This window comes from Oculina patagonica, chromosome 6 (genome assembly GCF_052425735.1).
Source record: "Oculina patagonica isolate OP01 chromosome 6, crgOcupat, whole genome shotgun sequence".
Classification (NCBI taxonomy): domain Eukaryota; kingdom Metazoa; phylum Cnidaria; class Anthozoa; order Scleractinia; family Oculinidae; genus Oculina; species Oculina patagonica.
In genome coordinates, this window is record NC_135763.1 from 29,259,663 (window position 1) to 29,278,061 (window position 18,399).

General features: G+C 37.8%; 2 protein-coding genes across 2 annotated transcripts; one reads left to right on the forward strand and one right to left on the reverse strand.

Annotated features, from left to right (window-relative positions):
• Window positions 1-3,221: 3,221 nt before the first annotated feature.
• LOC144657998 (matrix metalloproteinase-19-like) lies at window positions 3,222-7,402 on the forward strand. Its single transcript, XM_078518328.1, has 6 exons — window positions 3,222-3,296; window positions 4,406-4,673; window positions 4,834-4,840; window positions 5,515-5,610; window positions 6,030-6,343; window positions 7,392-7,402. The coding sequence occupies exons 1-6, from the start codon at window positions 3,222-3,224 to the stop codon at window positions 7,400-7,402; spliced, it is 771 nt and encodes a 256-aa protein (XP_078374454.1).
• Window positions 7,403-9,713: 2,311 nt separating this feature from the next.
• Window positions 9,714-17,183, reverse strand: LOC144656543 (matrilysin-like). Its single transcript, XM_078516767.1, has 6 exons — window positions 17,067-17,183; window positions 15,802-16,175; window positions 12,558-12,871; window positions 11,724-11,801; window positions 10,938-11,045; window positions 9,714-9,838 (listed from the first exon to the last, which is right to left on the reverse strand). The coding sequence occupies exons 1-5, from the start codon at window positions 17,145-17,147 to the stop codon at window positions 10,945-10,947; spliced, it is 948 nt and encodes a 315-aa protein (XP_078372893.1). The 5' UTR covers window positions 17,148-17,183; the 3' UTR covers window positions 9,714-9,838; window positions 10,938-10,944.
• Window positions 17,184-18,399: the final 1,216 nt, after the last annotated feature.

Genomic DNA, 18,399 nt, shown 5'->3' on the forward strand with positions numbered 1-18,399 from the left:
TTGCACCAAAAAGTGATTGACTTTTTCTCGATTAGCTCTGTCAGGATGCGACCGATACGCAAAATGAATAGTTCTTTGAAAAGGTCAAACCTAGCTCTATCAGATGCTTATCACCAAAATCTGCTGACTTTTAAATTGATGACGTCACAAGTGGTTCATTGACTGCTCCTCCAAATGTCGACAAAAGTCGACTTTAGCACTGAAAGAGTTAATTGCGCAACGGCTCCTCCCTTTCTAGTATCAGGTTCACTCTCTTCATATTCCGTTTGTCGCAAAAAAAAACAGCATAACAACAGCAAATATATTTATAAACAGCTAAAGTTGTGAATATATTTGTATATCTTAATTAGCCTTGACCCCCCAACCCCCCCCCCCCCCTATTAGCCTTGGCCATCCCCCTCATTTTTCCCAATCTCCCCACTTTACGTAAAATATTAATAGTGACCAATTCCAATAAAGGAATATCGCACTCTGCGGGAAGAGCGTATCGACCATAAATATACTGTGTGAGAGGCTACATTAGCTACATAACATGCTTTTTCTCTTCTCTTATTGTCAATCAGTTAATGCAATAATTTACTTTTATGCGTACCTTAATTACAAATCCAGGCGGAATTCGAAAGAAGATTCGCCGCTCGGATCAAGAAACTGTTATAGTCACAATGTATTCGTCCTGAATATAAGAAAAATAATTTTTTGAGTCCGTTTCTTACTCAGCATACTTCAGTGCCATCCGATAAATCTTGATGTCAAAATCTCCAATGCAGTATTTGCTTGGCAATACCTTAAGGCCAAGGAAAGAAACAAAGTGCCTTTTGTGCGCCTGTACCGTATTCAAGTCATCAATTCGGGATAGCCTAGTATGTCGTTCGAATGCTGTATCCGAATTAACGCTACAAACTTACAATCGCTTTAATTGCGCCCACATAAGCAACCATCGTGTAAAGTGAATTAGGAATCATAGTGGTGAAAATTTATGACCATGAAGGGTTAAAGTAAAGAATCCAATCCAAATAACGGTCGGTAGCGTAGCCGAAAAACGACGGCCGACATCCCTCCGACGCGACGGCCGATGTCCCTCCGACGCGTTGGCCGATACACCACCGGCGCGACGGCCGACATCCCTCCGACGCGTCGGCCGACATTTCTCCGACGCATCGGCCGACATTTCTCCGACGCGACGGCCGACATCCCTCCGACGCGACGGCCGACATCCCTCCGACGCGACGGCCGACATCCCTCCGACGCGACGGCCGACATCCATCCGACGCGACGGCCGACATCCATCCGACGCGAGTGCCGACATCCCTCCGATGCGTCGGCCAAAACACCACCAAAGCGACGCCGACATCCCTTCGATGCGTCGGCCGACACACTTTCCACGCGTCGGTCGACACACTACTAATTCATCGGCCTACAGACCAACACACTACCGACGCGAAGGCCGACATAAAACGAAGGCTATTTTTTTTTCTTTCTGTTTTTGGTAGGTTTATTGTCTGTTGAACTATTAATTTTTGTAATTTACTGTTCAGCCATAAGAAGAAGTGGGAAGGAAAAAAGGATGAGAATACGATATCAACGCAATCTTCAAAACTAAAACTAGTAACTATTCTCTCATCTTTAAAACAGAAATCTAGTATCCAGTTTCTCTCAATGTTTTTTTTGTAACGAGTTGTCAGATACATACATACATACATACATACATACATACATACATACATACATACATACATACATACATACATACATACATACATACATACATACATACATACATACATACATACATACATACATACATACATACATACATACATACATACATACATACATACATACATACATACATACATACATACATACATACATACATACATACATACACACACACATACATACATACATACATACATACATACATACATACATACATACATACATACATACATACATACATACATACATACATACATACATACATACATACATACATACATACATACATACATACATACATACATACATACATACATACATACATACATACATACATACATACATACATACATACATACATACATACATACATACATACATACATACATACATACATACATACATACATACATACATACATACATACATACATACATACATACATACATACATACATACATACATACATACATACATACATACATACATACATACATACATACATACATACATACATACATACATACATACATACATACATACATACATACATACATACATACATACATACATACATACATACATACATACATACATACATACATACATACATACATACATACATACATACATACATACATACTTTATTTGAAAACAAAGGTCTATACCTTTATACCTTTTTCAGTCATATCAGTCTGGCACAAAAATCACAAGAAACTCTCTACTCGTGCTACTCTCCCTCTTTTAAACAGATTTCGGACTGATATGGTAGGAAATAAATTTCTGAAACCACTCGATCCTTGGATTGACCACTTATTATTTGGTGTCATCGGAAACTTCTAAAGACTGAAAAAGTATGGCGTAATATGAATGTTTGTTCTATTGCAGGAAATAAAGGTATTGGAAAGAAAACATTACAGTAAAAAATAAACAAGATAAGGCATCTGGAGTAAAATGTACACACATGAAATGTTCCATTGTCAGGCAGTTTCAACAGACAAAAAGAAAAGGTGAAACGTATAAAAGAACACAAAAACATTTTGTAAACAAGGTGAATGAACTTAAGTCAAAAGGTTTGTGGAGAAGTGTGAGAAACGTTTCAAATAAAATTTTAAAGTGCGGAGGGAACCTTTGACACAATCAACGGAATTCACAGTTGTCATCACCCAACGACTGTAACACAAAACATCAATTTGAATAGCTGCAATAGGACAGCATCTGACTGAGGGGTTTTTGTTTGTACACAAGAAGAAACAAGAAGAAATAAAAAGTTATTATTGCTAAGCCGGTCCACCAGTGATTGTGCTATCGTGCCTGTATTTACAATTCTTACGCTGATGAAAAGTAAAGCTATTTTCATGCACACACATATCATTGAAAACATTTCACTCTATTGTTTCTGGTGTAAGACACCTTTTATGCTACTTAGTACTATAAAATACCTTAGCCAGTTCCCAGAAAGCTTACTTCTATTCTTAACTAGCCACGGACACATCAAGACAATGCTTACCGTCGCTCTGTTGGTGGTGTTCCTCTTTAAGGAAGCCGTTTCCGAAGATGACCAAACTATGGCCTTGGTATGTCTGCATTATTTTATTTAATTCCATTGCAGAAATGTTTCAGTACATTTGTACATGAAATTTGCAGAAAATAAAAGCCAAACAAAGAAAAGAGAAAAATAAGGTCCCTTTTACATAGGTTTAACCTTATAACTTCCGTTTCGAGATGCCTTTTTTATTTTTTGTTTTATTTGTATGTAGTAGCACTTGCAACTTGAATAAAGTATTTAAGTATGTAACACCAAATGGACTAAAATATTAAAATATAAATTATATTGGGATCTAAATTTGGAACTTATTTAGAAAATTAACACCATGAAATACAGGAATATTTTGATTTTGTTATCGGCTAATTAACGTAAAAAAAGTAAGGCAGATTAATTTTATCACTTTTTAGTTTTCGAATTACTTACTTAATCTCTAGATATCTTTTTGCGTAGAAAGAGGACCGTGACGAATTAACACGTTCTTAGGTATAATTGATGTAAAAGTATTGTCGAGAAAAGTTTGCTTGTAAAACGTGGAAATTTGAAACGAATGCACTATTTGAAAAGCCTCTTGAATAAATAGTAAATGTATTTTTTTTAGTTTGGCTCTCGTAATAAGTCTTAATCTATGTCAGTCGTAACGATCCTGAGTGTATCGGATTACTATTTATCAATTGGCGTTTTTCTAGCTGAGGAAATTTGGATATTTTCTTCAAATTAAATTAAATGCCTTTATGTACAAAGGACGCCTTAAAAATTATCGTTAACAGCTCCTTTAATTTGACTTCCCTGGTACCTGAAAGTTAATATCTTACTGGATTTGTAGAAACGTGGTCGACGAAAATTAACCTGAGTGTTTTTGACCACGTACATGGTATTGCGATATGGCTAAAAACATGCCCAGAAAGAAAAAAAAAACTGAACAACAGCGCTAAAAGGTAGATAAGAAAGAGGAGAAGAAAAAAAAATAATACTGACATTCACTTTAGTTTTTAAATCATCTTGATCGTTTGCTCTTCCTTAACAACTTAACGTAATAAAAAGGAAGGTTTTGACTTGTTGTTTAATCCGACACCAATTTATACTTACCATAAGAGGTTTAGTGTTTTTAATATGTACGTCATGCGAATTCTCTCTAAGAAATTTCTGGGTCATTACGGGTATATATCATCCTCTCGAAGTGGCAACCACGATGTTACCACGGCCATCACAAGGTTTCAAGAGTTCTATGGTCTCCCAGTCAGCGGCGAACTGGATGACTCAACTGTCCGCCTCATGAAAAAGCCTCGATGTGGTGTTGCTGATGCCAGCGGGGACGCGCGTCTGCGAAGATATGTTATCGGCGGCAAATGGAGAAAGACTCATTTGACTTATTTTGTCCAACCTGGCCAGGACTTACCCCACGTGAGTACAAACTTAAGTCTGAAATTTTATTTTACATGGATATTTTCTACAAGGTAATTGAAAACAAACAAGTTTGGAGCGTTTCTGCTCATGGGAGCAAGAATAAGCATTTAATGACCAAGAGAAACAGCAAGTTTTGTTTCCCCGAGACCCTCAATGTTAAGGCTCTCGGTAAAACAAAACTCATTCTTTCCCCTGGTGTAAGTCATAAAGTGTTTCGATATACTTTCAACTTAAAAAAAGGCTTTGTTGTCTTGTTTATTCACCAATGATTTTTCTTTCAGCTGAAAACGACATGGGGGATTTTTCCATTGAAATTGTTAACGCTTCACTATAATGTGAGCTTTCGAATTTGCATTGAAAAATTTTCTTCCTTAAGTCAAATAAATATGTTTGCGTTTTTAGGTAAACTATATACCACTGTAGCCCGCTACCAGCGGGTCTTAATGGGGTGGTGGCTTTTACGGTTAACGGTCAAAATTTTGGCTTCTTTACGGCCAAAGGTTAATTTATTTCCATAACGGTTAACAGAAGTTAAAAATTAATTTCTTTTGTTTTAAAAGTTAAAATTAATTTTCATTACTGAAAAACTTATTTTAGGTCTCAGGACCATTCTTGGGTGATGAAGTGACCTGATCTGTTTTATTTAAAATTACTGACCGCCAATTTTTTACGGTGAACATAAGTTATTTTACGTCTAACTGTTAAACTTTTCCAATTTTTACGCCTAACGGCTAAATTTTTGGCCATTTCACGGCTAACTGTTAACCCCATTGAGACCCTCCTACCAGTCGGAAGTCCTGATATGTGGGCGGAGTTTGTTGCTTGTTGTTTCGCATTGCCAGAGGTATATTTGCTCAGGCGCTGCAGTACTGGGCAGACGTCTCTGGACTGACATTCCAAGAAATTAGCAGCGCCCGCAGCGCCGACTTAAAGATAAGGTAAGTGCATCGAATTATTGCTATATATAAAACGGATTAAAACAAAACAGAAAAAACCCAAAATGTTTCATTTTTGGATTTCATGGCATGCATACCTACAAGCTTACGAGAGCTGCTACACTACTGCGCATGGTCTCACATGAATGGCTCGGTTCCCTTCGAGAAAACAGTAGAACAAACAACATAAACAATACCCCTAGCCGCAAACACAATGGCAGTTGCATTGCTACACCAACGGAGCACTAGAATTACAAGCTTACGAGAGCTGCTACACTACTGATAGGGTGACAAAATCTCTGCTAAGTAAGCTCGCTTATGGTATACAGAACTTCTGGACAACATTCCAGTTTGCACTGGACGTGAAGTTTAAAGTTATTGTCTGCGAGCTTTAACCATAATTCTCATCGTTGTTGCATTAGTTTTGGAAGTTTCAGTCATTATGGTACTATTGTGGAGAGAACTTGCCCTTATCCATTCAACGGACCTGGAGGTGTCCTGGCGCATGCGTATTACCCTCCGGATGGAAGAGCTCATTTTGACGAGGACGAAACCTTTACCCATGGAACTTCAAGCGGTACCAATCTCTTGTGGGTGGCAACGCACGAGTTTGGACATTCTTTAGGCCTGGCCCATTCAAACGTCCGCGACGCAGCCATGTACCCTTACTACACAGGCTATGTTCCAAACATGAAGCTTCATTCTGATGATATCGCTGGGATCCAATCCCTTTACGGTATGTTTACCCAAAAATAACCACAGTAAACTTAAATAAAATAACTACCTTATTATAGGAATATAAGGAAGCATTTTAATAACGCGAACGAAATTTCGCTCAATTAAATTAACGCGAATTTTTTAAAAGTTATGTTTACATGCACTTAATTTACGCGAATTTCCGTGTGGTACTCGTTTTTATGCATTTAATTAAAGCAAATTAAATGTTTTATGCGTAACAATTTATATAAATACTGCGCTTTTCACAAGCAGGCAACAACGTCCAACAAAATAATACCGGTATTGGGTAAATGGGAAGACAGAAACGCCATGAACATTGCACAGGAAGGTAGAAGTACGCTATTTCTTCATTTACCCTCCATTTACCTGGAGATGAAGACAACGTTACGAAAAAAAACATTTTAATTTAATAAATATTGAATGACGATGTGCTAACTGACCTTGACGGACAAGAAGATTACACATAACTTTGCTGAAAATAAAAGTTTCTTTAAATAACGATCCGGTGTTATTTAAATTAACAATGACGTAAATGCAGGTGCAAAAAATTAACGCGAATTTTTGAAATTCGCGTTAGTAACATGCAGAAGTATATATGTTGTGATGCCATCAGGAACTTCAGATCTCAACTTGAAAAAGTCAGGCTGACTTTTTAAATTTCTGCCCTTGTGGCCTGGAAAAACAGCTAAACACTTATAACCGCTCCCCTCTTTCTTCAACAACAATTTACTTTGTATCTTTACTTGATGTTCTAGGTGCATTCCATGTACGAGCAAGAGTACTTCGCCAATTTTAGTACTTTTTTACTGAAAAGCAGAAAAATCCCCTTGACAGTATCCCTTAAACACAGTGACGAAGGTATATTTGCATAGAACATACAGAAATCAAATAACTATCAATTTCCATTGAGAATGGCGATAGAAATGATCGATGCTTTCGCCTGACATTTATCTCTCAAAGCAGATTGGCGGAGTGGAAGGGAGAATCAAATTTATTTCGATATCGGAACTAACCTCAATTAACCAATGTTTTGTTTTTGGTTGCAGGTAATGTGTGAAAATTGAACATAAAGTTTTGGGGTACCTTAACTAGCTTGCGGTTTATTGTTGTAGAAATGCAGTAGTACTTCCACAGCTGTCACAAGATTGAAAGGGAATTGTTCTATAGGGAATCTTGCACCTGACCGTGATGGAAAAATAATTTCGTAAATGAATATAATTCGCCTGATAAACTTATTTGTTTATTTTCAGAATAAAAAAAATTCTGTACATAAAAGCAACCTTCCAGAATTTAAACGGAGCCCGCACTGCAGGCGGCTTTGGTGGGCAAGCGCTTGAATTAAAAAGCGAGCTTTTTGCTTGTCCCAAACCTCAAACCACTCTATGGAATATTCAGCGTTTGCTTTTTTTAGCTTGTTTAAACTACAACATCAGTATGCATCTCTGCGTGCAGTGTTATCGATAGTCCGTGGGTTTAAGTGTATATGACAGACGTTTTTTTATTAATATTATTTTGCCTGATCAAATCTACGTGGTATGCTGATGCGAACATCGAAAAAAGAAATTCGAAATCTCGTTTTTTTCACCGCGTTTTCAACCTAAAACACGCAATATTTTCACTTCCGGTTGGGTCCAAAACCGCGCACAGTAGGGAGCTGGGTCTATTCTGCTTTTGACGTCATGGCCGGTCTAGACCCAGCTCCCCACTGGGCGCCGTGACGTCAAACAAGTGTTACACTCAAGAACCAAACAAACTGAACAGGGAATTTCAAAGGAAGATTGCGGCTGGGTTGCCGGAAAACCGAAAAAAAAGCTAAAGGCTTGGAAGTTTGTAAATGATCTGAAGTCTAGAGGGATACTAGTGTAATAATAGTTTTTTTAGAAATACCGATGGAAACAGCGTGTGAAAATAAAGCTATCATATATCATATCAGCAAATATACAGGTAAGTAAAATGAAAAGGCGGTTTTTACTCTTGACGTATTAGGCTCAAAACGAATTTAGAAGTAGCGCACGTGTTGTTGTGATTTTAGCGATTTTAAATCTATGCCGTCGCAGCTTTAAAATTCCATGTTCGGTTTGTTTGGTTATTGAGTGCATCACTGAGCGCATTCTTGTTTAACGTTACGGCGCACAATGGGGAGCTGGGTCTAGACCGGCCATGACGTCAAAAGCAGAATAGACCCAGCTCCCCAATGTGCGCGGTTTTGGACCCAACCGGAAGTGAAATTTCACGATTTTAGAGCGCGAAAACGCGGTGAAAAAAAGAGATTTCGAATTTCTTTTTTCGATGTTCCCATCAGCATTCCACGTACATTCGATCAGACAAATAAAAAAAACTGTGTCATATACACTTTAAAATTACGATCATTGAAGTAGTGCATCATGATGAGTTCACTCGTGTTTGCCCGGGAAGTCTTTGCAAGCCGAAAAGCAAGCAATAATTCAGCACGAATACAGAACTTCATGAGTTGTTTCGGCCGGGAGGTAAACTTAGTGTATTGTAGATTGTCATATCTGACGCCAAATTTCTATGAAGCTTTAGAAGGGAAGATTGAAGACTTTGAATTCTAGAAATGTAAATTTTGCGCCTTTAGAATCTAATGACTTTCAGTGAAACTTGAAATAAAGAAAATCCAAGTCAGATATGACACAAAAGTGATTTTGACTGGTCAATGAGTGGTAAAATAAACTTGCTTTAAATTATTCACTGTGAGAAAAATTGGACAAAATCATGTTTTTTTTAAGAGTTATCTTTAGTGGCTTACAGTATTGCCGCAAAGCGTGATCCATTCAATAGAAAATAATAAAAAAATCCTTATGCATCTCCATCAAGTTCCAATATCTTTGTAAAGTTTTAGTGAAAGCGGTTTTCTAACGTTCTTGATATGAAACGTTTCAAAGAAACAACTCTTAACCAGCTTTTTGCTTTTTGAACATCTTCATAGTCAATATAATCTCCGCGACCTGATGGGGAAGCCTACTAATACATTACTCTTACCACCCATTTACCTTGCTTAAGATATCACGGAAGGAAAATTGGCGTTTTCGTTCCAAGTGAAATTGTGTGCAAACCATCAATGGTGAACCCCAATAAATTACATATTTTTTGAAAGCTTATTGAATAAAGATTGTAAATTTGGATTTTGTTTCGATCATATAGACCATAATAAGCAACGCCAGCATTTTGTTTGCAATTATGATGTTGCGCAACAATACGTTTATTTGAGAACACGCTGCATGAGCGCCTAAACCATTATGTGGAGTTTGATCTACATATATCGTTGCGAAAAAAAAACGGTAACTCAGTCTCAGGCAATACAAGATGAGAAAACAACAATAAATTAAAGATAAGATAGAATCAGAGCGTTTTGATTTAATATGACTTTAATGAATCACTCATTTTAACATGCCTCGTCTACAATGAGTTTTCGACAACTAACTATTCTGGTACTGCCGGTGGATGTCGGTAATGTCATTCTTCCTGGCTCCACCTGCAATGTAAAGACGAAAGCAATAAGGTAACTAAGTGTGTCAGACTGGCAGAAACAAAATAAAATTGAACGTAGGAGATGACAGTTAAATCAATTAATTTCAGCATCAGCGGTTAACTTTAAAATGTTTTCATTTTCTGTCGCCAGTTTGGTTGGTCGGCTAAAAACTTGATCCTGTTTGATGCTGTAAAGATATTTTACTTGACCCAAATTTCCCTAAAGGCGAACTTTGGAAAAATTATTGGAAAAAAACAGAAAAAAGAGGTAAAAGAGCAGTCGATGCTAAGAGTAATAAAAACGAATTTGTTGCCATCGTACGCGTTGTTGTTTCTTACAATTGTTATATTAAATGGCTTGGTTCAGTTCAGTGTTTGTTGTCAATTGGCTTTCATATTTTATTTCGGTAACAGTCACTAAGCAGGGCCGTAGACAGACTTTTAGGGGTCATGAATGGTCCATCAAACTTTTGCAGTGCTCGGAAAATTACGCTTTTGCTCGGAATGCTCGCAAAATTTTAGTGGGTGCTCGTTTGCTCGTGCTCGCATGTTTTTACAAGTGCTTACATGCGCGGTTTTTAGTGCAGCTTTTTGAATAGTGCTCGTTGCTCGCAAGGCTAACTTTTGTCAATGCTCGTGCTCGCAAAAAAAAAAAACGCTCTGCACGTATGCCCGCAAAGACCATTTGATTCCCCTACTTTTAGCATAGACGAGGCAAGACCTGTGATCGCTGGAGGTGCGAGCCATACCCCAGAAATTTTGCAACCTAGAAGCTCTTTCCCCTTTTTAAGGATTTTCAAACGAATTTCCTTATTATAAAGGACAAGATATTTAACGAAGGTAACCGAGTTTTTGAAGTTTAAATCTTTTAATCTTTTAATCTTTTTTCGCTTTAAAAAGCGAATGTTGCTGTGTGTTTGTGTACTTTGCGTGCTGTGAAAACCCTAATAATTCCATCTTGTTCATTTGGAGCTCTGGAAATATTTTGAATGAGTAATAAAACAATTATTGAATTCGGCTTTTATAGGCAGATCTCAGAGGGTGTTTTAATATTTCATATCATACTCTACCTCATTCAATAATTGCTTATTATCCATACTAACCTCACGTTCAGCAGCGACGACATGTCTTTTTGCAGTTCATCTGTACGTATCTGTTATTACGGCAATACCGTGTCCAACCTCTGCAACGGCGATCCCTGTCTCTGCAGTCTACGATATAAAATAATCCATGCATGCATATGACGTTTCTAATTAAATTCTTTTAAATAACTTTTAGTTCTTTTTTGAAAAAATAAAGACAAGCAAATCGTACATTAATATTGTAGTTACCAGAAAATTTTACATAGCTCATGAAAGATCGTCAAAAATGGCTCGATGGACACTGAGATGCATTGAAGCACTACTTTAGAGCGTAAACTACAAATATAAAAATGTACACCCATTTTCTTTTACGTTATGAGCAAAATGGTCATGTTTTAATCGATCAGCGTTTGCAACTTCTATGCCAGCATCGCAGACATGATCGTTTCCTAGCTGATTCTATTAATTATTATTAAAAACTAGCAATGGTATATTGCAATTCCTGCGTTTTGATTGGTTAATAGGCAATGGTATATGAGCTCATATACCATTGACACAAATATGGTAGCCGATAACGCGCCCACAAAAAACAGCTCGGGAGCTAAAATATTGCAATTCTTTGGGCATTTTTAATAAAACAATTATTCCACTCGTGCTTGTTGGGTATGAGGTCGTTATGGCCAACTCGGCGCTACGCGCCTCGTTGGCTATTGACCATCTCATATCCAACGCGCGCTCGTGGAATAATTGTTAATTATAAATCAACAATAGACTTATTGTTTGTGATGACACCGTAACATTACTAACCTCCGCCTCCTCCACCGCCGCCGCCGCCGCCGCCGCCTCCTCCGCCTCCACCGCCTCCTCCACCACCGCCGCCAGATCCTAATATGATGCAAAAACATGATTCAGAGACAAGAACTGAAGTTTCTAGTGAGCTATCGTGATCTCCACTAAGACACTTGAAACACTTTTTTAAAGTTTATGTCATCAAAATGTATCACCCTATTTCAATGTGTAACAGCCATTATTATTATAGCTGTGGTTATTCCACCCCAGGTTAACGTGATTTCCACAGAATGTTTTCCCTTGGACTGCACTGTCCAAAATTTAACTTTTCATTGGCAGGCTTTCCTGGGGAAACTGACGACCTTACAATACACCGAGGGTTTTACCTGGGGAAGTTAATACTGTTCTCAGTCAGTCAACCAGATAACTTTATCTCGGTAAATTTCCCCAAGGAAAAATCGGTTAAATGTGAAAAACTTACTTTCACTAGGTAAAATGACCTCGTGTAACTGCAGTTATTGTTTGGTTATGTAATAGTCTAATTCATCCAAGTTCGATTTCAAAACCGTTCACCTTTACTTCGGAATAATACACATTCTGATCGGTAAATGACTGTAAACTGTTTTTCACATGTTATGTCAGTTGCTTTACAAAGGTTATTTTTAGAAAAGATGCTTTTTGATGGGTATAAGGTCTTTTAAGTAAAATTACTTATTCACCATGAAATTTTGTACTAAAATGTTGCTTTCAGCTAATTTCCTGATATCATTCTAAGTTGGAAATTGTATGTGTTGTTAATGGTGATGTGATGTGAGTAATAGTATTGTGTATATTAATATTCTCATTCCCTACCGTAAAGAGATTGAATGCCTCGGATGTCATCAGAATGAAGCCTCATGTTGGCAACGTACCCAGTGTACATGGGCCACATGATTGCACCTCTCACATCGGAATGATCCAAACCAAGTGAATGCCCAAATTCGTGAGTGGCAACCCATAGAAGGTTTGTGCCACTTGATGTTCCGTCAGTATACCTTTCGTCTTCGTCGAAATGTGCGCGGCCATCTGAAGGAAAGTACGCATGAGCCAGAACTCTACCCGGACCGTCAAATGTGCTTCCACAGGTTCTCTCAGCGCTGGTCCCACTGTGCCTTCTAGTTCCAAAGCTAAAAATAGTAACAAGCAGAATGTGCCAAACGAAAAGACTAGTAATATTACCTAAAACAGAATATACTAAAAAGAATTTAGTAATATTAATAGAACATTTGAAAAGTCTAGAATACGTCCTTTTCATGTCATTATACGTGAAAAGGGTTTACGTGACAACATGAATTTATTACACCCCTCTGTAACAGACCTGGTGACACCTAATTTTCCACCAGGTTTTCGACAAAAAATCGACCAGGGAAGTCAAAAATCCACCAGGTTGATTACTTTTTTCACCACGGAGGTCGATGATTTATTAAATCTAACCATGTATACATGCAAAACTGTGACCCAATATGCAATAAACTTAGCGGGGTAATCGTACACAACTTTCCGCACCGATGTCGCCTAACTAACGGCTGTAGATGACACCGCCGTTTTTTTTGGAATTGTACGTAAACAACTGAAGTAACGTACTGTTTGTATCCTGCTCATACACGAAGTAAGGTGGCAAAGGAGAAACAGAATCGAATAAAGGCATCGGACTTAATTTCTTGTATAAGAAGTCATTTAAGGCCTTCGCGTTATACGGCAAACGGGCCGATTTTGCGATCCCGAGCGTTCTTTATATCGCACAGCGCATTACCGCCACTAGATCCGCAATGGGTCAAATTTAGCAAATCATTGTCACAATGAGCCGATGAGTTACTTTACTTTTGACACTGTCAGTTCGCACTTGGACTTGGAGCAGTCGCAGGGGTTATATTCCTGAAATCCTCTGAAATTCTCGCAAGTCTTTGCCCATCAGAGTATCATAAACGGCACGCAATGCATGCAATGACGAACAGAAGAACAAATTCCGCCGACCGCCTAATGATATAAGACGATGGACTGACGTAATCGCCTTAAAATGATTAAACTTCCTTTAGATGCATGTTACTTTTCCAGTTCTTAGCAGGCCTGTAGGCAGGATATAAAACGACGGTTCTTCAGAGCGCCAAAGATCTGAAAGATGCAATCGTGTGAACGCCGTAGGTGTAAGCTACTGGGGGTCCAGGGGCATGCCTCCCCGGGAAATTTTGAAAGATTAGACAGCCCGAGATCACATTCCGTACGTTTTGAAGGGAGTTTCATATGTAACCAGGCAGCTTAAAGTAGACGTTAAAAAACACGAGCGCTTCATCAGGCAACCAACATTGCGCTTGACGGATTACACCCGCCAAAACATAAATTTACGACTTAGTAAATGACCCTAATTTGAACCTAGTTTGACCCTAGTTTTATGCCCCTAGTTTGATCGTCTCTCAAGCCCTGCTAATCTGAATACATACAAGTTTAATTACTTTTGCAGAAGGTAACTGACATAAAGATTTATTATCAAAAGAGACGTTCACCAAGACACAGATCCAGTGGTTGTCTAGCACGCGCGCGCTTAAATTTAAACTGTGTTGTCCGTTTACCGTTACAGTTGCAAAATGTTCAAAATGCCGGCTCTTATTCGTTAATCCATTTTTGGAAGGTCAATGCGTAAAGAATCAAAATAAGAAAACCGTCTGCTTATATCTTTTACAGTTAGAGTGAATTGTCCTTTTTTCGCGGGATTTAGCGAACAATGAAAAATACGTGTTAATGACTGCTGTCCCCCAGCTAGGCATTATTAGTTTCATGCAGGTGAAAGCTACACAAAGTACTATTTACACTGTACTTACAATTTGAGGCAGCTTAATTAAAATTTGCCGAAATACGCCACCTGAATGATCTTGAATGCACTTGAATAACTTGCATATTTTTACATCACATTGTGCCGGCGGGCTGCAAAGTTAAACACGATATTTACATCAAACGCCGCTCAAACTGTTCAAGGCTGCTTAATCGACGGAAAAAAGGCACTGAATACTCACCAAGAATTATATCGGTCAAGCTGATTATCCTCTGCGTATTTATTCTATAAAGAGCTGTAGATAGCCGGGTCGAAAATACTTCCACACATTCGCTTTGGGTCGAGTGCGCTGTTCAAATCGCTCTGAATCATTCACAAGGTCGTATTATATACAGAAAAGGAAATAGATCTGTTTTGTCTCTTCAGTGACGTGCATGACAGCAGAACAAGCGACAAAAACAATAGAAAAAAGTTAACAATTACCTTCTTGCTATTAACATCAAGTTACAGTCAATTATTAAATTATCTTTTAGCCGCGCGTCGCTTTCTTTCAGAAGATTTTGGTTGATTTTTCCTGACCAGGTAAACAAAATCCTTCACCGGGGAGAAATAAAATTGACCAGGGATTTTTCAGATAATCACCAGGGACCAGGGAGGTTAAATTTCCACCAGGGAGGGTAAAATAACCCACCAGGTCGGGTTTCACCAGGTCTGTTACAGAGGGGTGTTTTATTGTCAGCCATGGCTATCACGAAAAAAAAAAAATAACAATTTCTCTTCACCAACTCTCTTCACAACAATAACGTACGATAAACTACGGCTTATGAAGGGATCAGTATCCCAGTTCTTAGTTTCAAAGGTATTTTAATGAAACATTAATCAATCATTCACGTTATCATTGGACGCAATTCTTCCTTTTCACTGGCCGAGAGGACCACTGCGTACTCTGCAAATAAATGTCTTCAAAATTACGTGCACATTACCTTCTGGCAGTGATTTTGCTGCAATTATCATATCATTATACATGTATTACCCCAAAACAAAACTCAGTGATTGATCGAATAACAGAGCAATTATGGAACTAACCGTTTTTGTTATAGTCTCGCAGAACAACTTCACTTGATTTGCCTGCCACCAAACCGAACTATTCTACTAATATAAAAGTCCTTTTGAGGGTTTATTACAACTGCTTCGCTCAAACTGGCTTAATATGCATTGTACACCAGAAAAATGGAAAAACCAACTGAAAAATCTTCCCTTAACTTCGCAGTCAAGAAATGAAAATCTTACCTTATTTTTAGGTCGGCAGAACTTGCACTGTTTACTCGCCTAAAAGACAGTGATGACACATCAGCCCAATACTGCAATGCTTTTGCAAAGATACGATCTTGTTGCGCTTCGCTAAGATCCCGGCCATGTTGAATAAAGTACGTCAGGGATGTTTTCCTCCATTTAGACGACGTTTTGTAGCGTCGAACACGGTTATTACCAGCTACATCATCAGGCACGCCACAGCGCGGTTTCTTCATCATCTTTACCGTAGCTTTGTCCACGCGGCCAGTCACCTTTAGGCCAGCGAAGCGTTGGAAATTACTGATGGCTTTTTCCACGTCATGATTGCCGGACCTCGACGTTGAAAGGTAGTGAAATTGGTTGAGGTAGTTCTAATGAGTTGTCAAAAAATTAAAACAAATAATGAATCACTGTTCTTTTTTTTCCGTACGATAACAGTGTTTACGTTAAGTTTGAATTTTCCTTGGGCATGTTTCCAAAATATTGCAAGGGAATGGGGGTGAGGGGCTAGCCACCAACTTCAGCGCCTCTGAAACCCATCTTTTTCTTGGAGCTGATTCAACCAGTGTCTCTTCTTATAAGTAACGAAGGCGTGGTACGATGTTTTAACATGTTTTAAAACCTCTAGTTTGGTTAAATATATTTAATATTTACATGAGTTTTGCATTGAGTTTTGTGACTTTTCAATGTGGATTTGCCATATCCTTTGTCTTTTTTCCTTAGTTTTGTCTTTAAATAATCTCACTGTAAAAAACAGAAACAGTGAAAACAATTTTTACAACTTAAACTAAAACCTCGAGTAACTTTTAATCCCGGGTTTGCGTTAAAGGGCTTTTCTTCTTGTTGTGCGAAATCTTTTTTCGTTGCTATCGATTCTCTTGTAAAAAAAAAAATCAAATAAAACGAAAATATAATATCTTTTATGATATGATTTCTAACGACAACTGTCGGCGGTAGAATACGAGCAACGATTTACAATTTTTGTAAACGTTTGTAACTGATTCTTGTTAGCAACAGGAGTAAAGAGCTGGATTGCCTACCAGTCAGAAAAAGAGTTTAAAATTTAAAGCACAAATTACAAATAAAGGAACATGTATGGGTTTGTAGCGCTAATCAATAATCTGCAAGCTTCAATAATAACTTGCCCTTCGAAGTGGATTCAATCTTTTTTTGTATCGCATTGTGTTAAAAAATCCCTATAACACAGCATAAAACCGTTATTCTTTTTCTTCTTTTTTGCCTTAAAGTTATTATTGTCTTACCAGGGCAAATGTTTCCTCATCCTCTGCATGGACGGCCACGAAAGCCGTGACCACAACAGCCAAAATCGGAAGGGACCACATTTTGGTGCAAAGAGTCGTTTTCCCTTTGCAATAAGATCTGGCGTTGGCTCTTTTTTTATAATAGAGGTATATTTGCCTTGATAAATCTGTTTAACCCAAGTCAAGTGGTAATTTTCCTCTCTTGAACAGTTGTGTAAAGGTTTTGAATTAAATTTTTTATGCTCATACTGAATTTTTATTGCATTTTGCGTCAGCTGTTAAGTTTCAAGAGGACTGTTTATCTTCTTCCGTATTTGAATTTACCGTATACGGATATTTAGATATTTCATTTGCTTTTGGAGTTATAACGTTTGCCTTTTCATGTTTGACTTATTTTTTAATACGGGTTTTATTTGTGCGTTTAAGCTGCCATTCTATAGTTTCTGTGTTTGTTTGGTTGTTTGTTTTTGTTCAGTTGTTTTCTCCGTATTTAATGTTAACAAACGATATACATACTGAAAGCGCCTGTACTATCTAAACATGACAAACCTGATAGGACGTCTTTGCTTTTGCAGACGATGAATTAAATTTTGGACCATAGAATATTTATTCGCGTTTCTGACTGACAAAACATTAGTATGGTAGTCATAAAATACAAGATCTTGCAATTTACTTCAGTCAGTTTATACTATATTTTTCCATAGTCACAATAAAAGCTAAATAATCGAAACCAATTGTTTGAATTTTTTTTCTTTTTGTGTTCAAACAAAATATGTTTTTATTACTATCTTAAGTAAATATCATCGCAATCCAAACACGCTATTTTTTTACCCCTTGTTTGCACCCCCTGAAACATTTCGGAGAAAGGTTAAGCCTGACCAAAGCCTGGGGCGCCTGAGCAATACGTCCTTGTTGTCATGATATTTTGGAAGATGAGTGGTCCGCGGACGTGTTTTACGATATTATTGGGTCTTCTGAAATATCTGCCTACGCATATACAAAATATGTTTTTTCATTATTATCTTAAGTAAATGACATCGAAATCCAAACACACTGTTTTTTACCCTTTGTTTGTACCCCCTGAAACATTTTGGAGAAAGGTTAAGCCTGACAAAAGCCTGGAAGGTCTGAGCGATGCGCCCTTGTTGTTATTGATGTTTTGGAAAGAGAGTGGTCCGCGGACGTGATTTACGATGGAATTGGGTCTTCTGAAAGATCTGCCCACGCATGGCCAAATTAGGCATTAATTTTTAAAGGGAAGAAATCCGTTGCATTCAACTATTTATTATTTGACAAAGTTAAATCACTGGCTTCAAATTTGACACACTCCCTT